Raw genomic sequence first — 6,568 nt, forward strand, 5'->3', positions numbered from 1 at the left:
GCTTTTCCTGCTCTTCAGTAATATGCTGCAACGTGTCCTGATATTTTATACGCAGCCATTGAACCCAAGGCCAGTCAACAAAATTGCTATAGCGCAAATATTCAAGCTCATCTTTTAGCCACTTTAGTAATGGACTGGGCAGCTTACCTGGGATAAATGGCTCTTCATAACCAATTACCAGTTCAATATCAGAGCTGAAAACGGCAGCCGCGAAATTCCAGACAACAATGCGGGTTTCCGTATCATCAGTAAGAATAACATTACAGGGAAAAAGAGCTTGCATCATTGCAACACCTCTTCTGTCGAATTCGAGCTCTGCATCAACAACTTTCTCCATTAGGGCCTGCCTTTGTTCTCTTGTAAGCACCGTCGGATTTAACTTGCTTAGGCTAGTACCAGCAATATATTCTCTCAGAATTATGCGTATTTCGCGCATCTGCCCTGAGCGACCATCCACTGGGACCATCATAGTATAGGAGCCATAATACCTCGGTATTATCTTGCCTTGCAAATCTTTCAAAAGCTCATAAGAAGTGTTGGTGTGAGAGTAAGCAAAGTCAGCCGCGATTGAAGGATCGCCTTCTAGGAAGAATAAAGGATCGAATATTTCGGCAATGACTCTAATTTCGGAACCGTTATCATTATCCATGCTGGTTGGCGGATTTAAGCTACTCTGAGAGGAGGCAATATAGCAAAGAAAAAGGCGCTGCCTGTCGTCTTCAGGCGGTACCAGCTCTCCAAGCAATTTGATTTTTATCTCATCTTCCCCAGCTTGACCGGGCAGAGGCGGCCAACGAAGTACAGTCTCAATCAAGGATCTTTTTTTTGCCATGTACGAAGGGCAGGGAATCGTTTTCACGTTTTCTAATCGAATTTCGGTCACATTTGGGCTAGGAGGAATATGGCTTCGAAGAGTAACATCCTCCAATGGTTGGAAATACTGCGGATTAATGTCCGCTTCATCGCCGTACATCTCAAATATCGTAAATATATGCGAAGAAGAAAAAAGAGAGGATCGAGGTGTTAGTTCTTTCGCCCAGTCGCTAGGATTTATAATTGCAAGGTGTGAGCAGTTTTAGGAGAGAGGGAAATGTGGGTGTCAGATGGCATTCAAAGTTTATTGCCGGCACACTGTAGCACGAGTGTGTCCGCAAACTACCTACGAAAATAAGTTCTATGAGACAATGGGATAATATGCTTGCTGAAATGTAATTAATTACTGTACCGGTGGTTTAATCACCTGAATGTTATTTCATAAGGATACAGAAAGTTTATCTTGTACTTTATACTCTTGTTGCCATTTTAATCAAGAATTCTGACACTTTTTACCTCCGCACCGCATTCCCACCCTGCGGCGGTTCTCCTATCTTCTGATCTCCGAACTTCCTACATAAGGAAGGTCGGACTGCATAAGGCGTAATGATGTACCTCCTAAGATTGTAAACCAAGCCGATTATTGCAAATATGGCATCGCCACGTAAGTACTACAAGCTCTCAAGCGTGCGTAACTACATCTAAGTGCTAATCTCGTTCAGTCTGCCAACGGACTCCCCCTGCTCTTTAGTAATGGAAAATATTGTCTTTTTATACATTTTCCTTCGACGTAACCATCTAGCCAGTCCCAATTGACCCAGTCATCAAATCCCAAGACTTGGATTTGCTCTTTTTTTCCATTTCAGGAATGCATGGGGCAAGGCATCTGGGATCCATCGGACATCTTCAGATGGTGATGGTTCCACGGCCTCCTCGACAGCAAGTATGACCATAATAGCCACTCTGCGGTGAGGAGCGAAATCGTCAACTTCTTGTCCTCCAACGGAATATCACAGCCACAGACGGCCATGGTGCTCAATATTATCCACGGCATGAGATACAGTAGGGAGAAGAAAATGAGAGCAAATCACCAGTGGACGACCTGGCATGACTCTTGTGTAGAGCTGCACGGGTGAGTAATACTATACCCGCTTAAGGTTCCTTTCTAACGTATCTTAGTGTGCAAGTTGCAGAGAGGTTCGACGCAATGGGGGCATTTGGAGTGTTCAGGACCGCATGATATAGCTGTGCTAAAGGTAACCCGCTGTTCGACTCAAAGAGGACCGATTCTTGCCATGGGCACTTTGCCGATAAGCTAACGTTACTCAAACTCAAAGATTCGCTGATAACTGAGATGGGGCGTCAAGTAGGCAAAAAACACTACTCGGAATGGTAGTAGCGATACCCGAGGGAATTCTTTACTCTATTCGAAGGGCTTGAACTTGGTACAGCCTGAACGATTAGTATGCCCGCGTAAGAGAATTAGTCATATATTACAAAATAATGGTAATCTGAAACATAATTTGTATGTCCTGCTTAGTAATTTATTATGTAAGCAAAAATCAGCTCCGCACTGTCACAAAAAATGCATTTCACAACAAGACGCGGTAGCTCAGTTGGTAGAGCGTCGGATTCCAAATCCGAAGGTCATTGGTTCAAGTCCTGTTCGTGTCAGGAGCCGTGAAAACAACCTTCACAAGCTCGTGAAGCCGCAATTTTTTGCGCGCGCGCAAAAATAATGTTACGTGAAATAACGCTAATTATAATTATAATATATATATATATACACTATAGTTGTTGAAGTGAGATAAGCGGGTTTTAATCACATGCATATATGGTAGGATGCCCTGTTTTTCTAATCCTCGAGCTCAATTGAGAGGTGTCCAATTTCCACGACCCAGATGAGGTACAATTGATGACAGAGAACTTGCTATTGTTTGAAAGATAGTGGTTACATGCATGCATTTAACTGCCTGCTTTGGAGAGTTTAGCGAGGATACAAAGTTGTATTATCCCATTGACATAGACGATGATAGACGAGCCCCTTAGTGCTTCCTGTTGGGCGTCAGCAAAGTAGACTCCTAGGAATGTACTGTATCTCCTCGGTGGAACGCATTAACTTGATCTGTCCCGAAGTCAATCGCTATTATAAAAGCCGCGATTCCCTCTATTCGCTCTTTTCCTTTTCCTTATCGCCTTTAATGTAGACACTCCGGTGTCTAACCATGTACCTTAGTATAAATTAGGGTCAAGTATACTGCATAATTGATATTTGACTCCCAACACTTCCAAGTCAAAGACAAGAACTATATTTCGCGACCGATGCTTAGCTCTCCAAGTTCCAGTGCCGATACTCGAGTTTTCTGAGCCCCTTTCAAAGAGAGCGCTACTCAGATGATGAAGCCATTAGCCAATTTTCGTTGGTTAAATAAGTGCTATATAACGCTCGCTAGAGTTCGGGAACCAACATTTGTCAGGAACCTGCTTGTTTTTTACACAAACACTTGCGTTGATTGCAGGACGCTTTTTTCGATCACATTTTATGGCTGAGTTTACAACGCAATTATCTGTATGACATTAAATTGCGCCAATTACGGGGGGCCGAAAATAAGCAGTCTGATGATTGAATTGACTGGAAACGATGGAATGAATACTAAATACGTCCTTAACGTTCCGATCTCATTGAGGACGCGGAATACCTTTAACTACGATGGCATTTGCAGGAATGGTGGGTTCCTCCCCATATACTCCTGCTTAGAAAAGAAAAAGGTTTTCTCCTGTCCCATTAGCGCGATACTGTAGTTAGCATAATAAACTGGTTATCTTCGTTGCACAAGGGTACAAACCCCACTCTACGTGTTGAAAGGACAACCCGACCAATTAGTCTACACCACCCTTTTGACACATCGAATTCGACCCTATATAACGTTAAAAACCAATCAGAGAACATCTATATCAAGTTATACAGTGCTATGTCGTCTCATGACCGTGTCGTATCGCCTGCTAATTCAGACGGCAATTTAGCCACAAATGGGTTGGGCAGTCCACCAGGGCCACGAGAAGAGGGTAGAAATTGGATATCATCGAACTTCTCGCAGACAGCTGATCAAATTCCGTCCATCTCCGGTAAGGAAATGACCCTTGGCGGGGCGCAGGAGCCAGTCAAAGCGTCTTCTGCTTCAGACCAGCATCGCACTGCTGCTACGCAGTCTCCAACCCGCGAGCGCAAATCATCTCCCAGCCAGTTCAATCTGCAGATTGATGAGGGCGGTCAGCCGCACTCCTCCTCCCCCCTGAGATCTGTTCGTTCTGCTGGAGGCAAAACCGATGAAAAATTCCAAAAGAAGTACAAAATCATAAAACTTTCAAAAAAAATGCTAAAAGGACTGAAAATAAGATCAGAAGCAATTCTACTGCTCCAATCAACCCCTTGAATGGTGACGTCTCTCGCTGACGCAATGGGGAGACGCAAGCCCAGCGTGCCCCGTCACGTTTGGTGACCGCCTCGCAGCCGCTCCATTATCCAGTCACTGAAGGCATTGGTCTCCCTGCTAACGACTCCTCTGTGGGTCCTGGCTCCGCAGATGCCACGCCGGTTTTCCCCCGATCCTCTGTCTTCTCCAAGACCGTAATCTTCAACACCCAGCCCGTGTTGCGAGCCATGGCCAAGTTCCAGCTGGAACATGGGCCGACAGCTGACGTCCCCGTACCCGAAGAGTACCGACGGACCTGGGCGGAGCTCGTAGATGCCATTGGCATGCACGCTGCCGAGGCTTATCGAGCTACTGGCAAGGATCTTCCTTCGGATCCCCTTATCTCTACCCAGTTGGGCCCATATGGCCGGCTTATCTTCCACTTTGATATCGAGGGCCTGTATGAGTGCTGGAAAACTATATTCGCTCAGCCAGTGTCCTTCTCGCAGTTCGGCGAGTTATCCACTTTTACCCCTCCTTCCTCCAAGTATGCCCGCGACATCCACCGGTATACTTGGTACAATATGCTTACCCCTACCCCTGTAAATCCCATTCCCGCCGAGGTCAAGGATTTCTTTGCCAAATCGGACGGTTTTATTGTTAACATTGAATCCATCCACCCGACAGTATACGTTGAGTCTGAGTGCCTGCGCCTCACCACAGAACTCTACTGCCACTACTATATTGACGTGCTCTTCCCTAAGGACGGTTCAACCCCGGTCCCCCCGCGTGGTTCCGGCCTCGTTGTTGAACATAACAACGTGGCTGGTCGTCGACACTGCCGATACTGTCATAGCTTGGGCCATTGGCGATGTGAGTGCACTGTCGCTCCTCCGTGCTACCATTGCCAGTCTCAGGCACACTCGCCTCATCAATGCCCCACTCGGCGCAAAATCTAGGGCCGCTTAATTTCTTATGCATCTCAACCAGAAACGGGGCTCAGGTCTCGCATTACGAAACTACGAATCGTGTTCATGACAAAACCAGCTTAGCCGTCCGAAATTTCCGATATGGCCACACCATGAAGGTTCCTTTTACTGTCTTATATGCTGTTCGTGCTCCCTCATACCGGTAACCCATTCTTCCATGCCTGTCGACCCTTTAGCCCTCTGCAATGCTCCTTTCCCGGACCCAATTTTTTTCTGATTCCGGGACATGCTAATGATATTTTTGCTCCTGGACCGATTAGACACTGGACCATAGAGTTGCCTGAATCGCGTTAGCAACTCCACGGCAATTCCTTTCTAATATTAATTGTCAGGCTGAAAGGTATGTCTATAATAGGTGTTAGCTCTGTTTCTCACACGACTCTATCGGTCAAGGTCTTATCTCGCTACGTCCGAAAAAAGGCATGATTTATGTCACTGCGCCGCTAGTATATGTAATGGGCCAAACTCGCATCGGTCTAATCATTCCAGATCTTTATGACGGTGTAATAAATTTATTCTATAACGCACTTAACGAGCCCTAGAGTCGACAATGAGTCAAGTAAGATCTAGACCAATGCTGTACTCCAAAGAGGTGCAATTGTGTTGGTACCTCCTGAGTACCTTTAACCATAGCATATATTCATAATAATCGGTTGGGCTTATGGAACTCTTGGTCTGCACCACTCACATTAGATGGATTTCCACAATTGAGTGTCGGCACATGCCCTTATTTTGCGGGAGTAGTGTCAATTATGATGCTCCGCCTGTTCTTGCTCTAGAAGAAAGAGTTTTTCCTCGTGCCATCAGCGCCTCAGCGCTGAGGAAATCGGCCCCATCAACCAAAGGTTTTTGATTTTCATTGATTTGTTATAATATGTTGAAATGTCTGCTTAGCGGACAAATATGTTGATGTACTATGTACTATATAAGCCTAACTTGGTGACACAGTCGCAACGGTCTCGAAATACAGACGATTCATTCGTTGTTTTTTGGTGCGGCTCGTGCGGCTCACGCCGCACTCCGGCAAAAATTGAAACTATTTAGTTGTTCGAGGAGAAAGACTTTCAACTCCGGGCGTGTGGCGCAGTTGGTAGCGCGTTTGATTTGCATTCAAAAGGTCTTGGGTTCAAATCCCAACTCGTCCAGTAATAATTCGAATTCATTATAAGAACTCGAATGAATAATCTTTTTTTCGCGCGCGCACATATCTTACTATGAAATAACGCTACACGGTTGGAAAAATTAGTATGGCGAAAATCGATTTTTTGATTTTTGGCCTAATTTTGTATGGGGAATCCGTTGGGAACTCTGCCCCCGCCCAAAATTTTTTTCGAAGCCCATCAAAGATTTGGC

At 45.4% G+C, this 6,568-nt stretch overlaps 2 non-coding genes and 2 pseudogenes across 4 annotated transcripts; 3 read left to right on the forward strand and 1 right to left on the reverse strand.

Annotated features, from left to right (window-relative positions):
* Position 1: 1 nt before the first annotated feature.
* Positions 2–973, reverse strand: TRVA0_107S00100 (annotated as a pseudogene). Its single transcript has one exon. A coding segment is annotated over exon 1 (972 nt).
* A 1,441-nt stretch (positions 974–2,414) lies between these two features.
* Positions 2,415–2,487, forward strand: tRNA-Trp(CCA). The gene has a single exon. It is a non-coding gene; the product is annotated as a tRNA-Trp (tRNA).
* A 1,115-nt stretch (positions 2,488–3,602) lies between these two features.
* On the forward strand, positions 3,603–5,185 carry TRVA0_107S00144 (annotated as a pseudogene). The gene is given in 2 exon segments: positions 3,603–4,310; positions 4,310–5,185. Coding segments are annotated over 2 exon segments (1,584 nt in total).
* Positions 5,186–6,287: 1,102 nt separating this feature from the next.
* tRNA-Ala(TGC) lies at positions 6,288–6,360 on the forward strand. The gene has a single exon. It is a non-coding gene; the product is annotated as a tRNA-Ala (tRNA).
* Positions 6,361–6,568: the final 208 nt, after the last annotated feature.

This window comes from Trichomonascus vanleenenianus (assembly GCF_965637985.1).
Source record: "Trichomonascus vanleenenianus strain CLIB 3782 genome assembly, contig: TRVA0_107S, whole genome shotgun sequence".
Lineage (NCBI taxonomy): Eukaryota > Fungi > Ascomycota > Dipodascomycetes > Dipodascales > Trichomonascaceae > Blastobotrys > Blastobotrys vanleenenianus.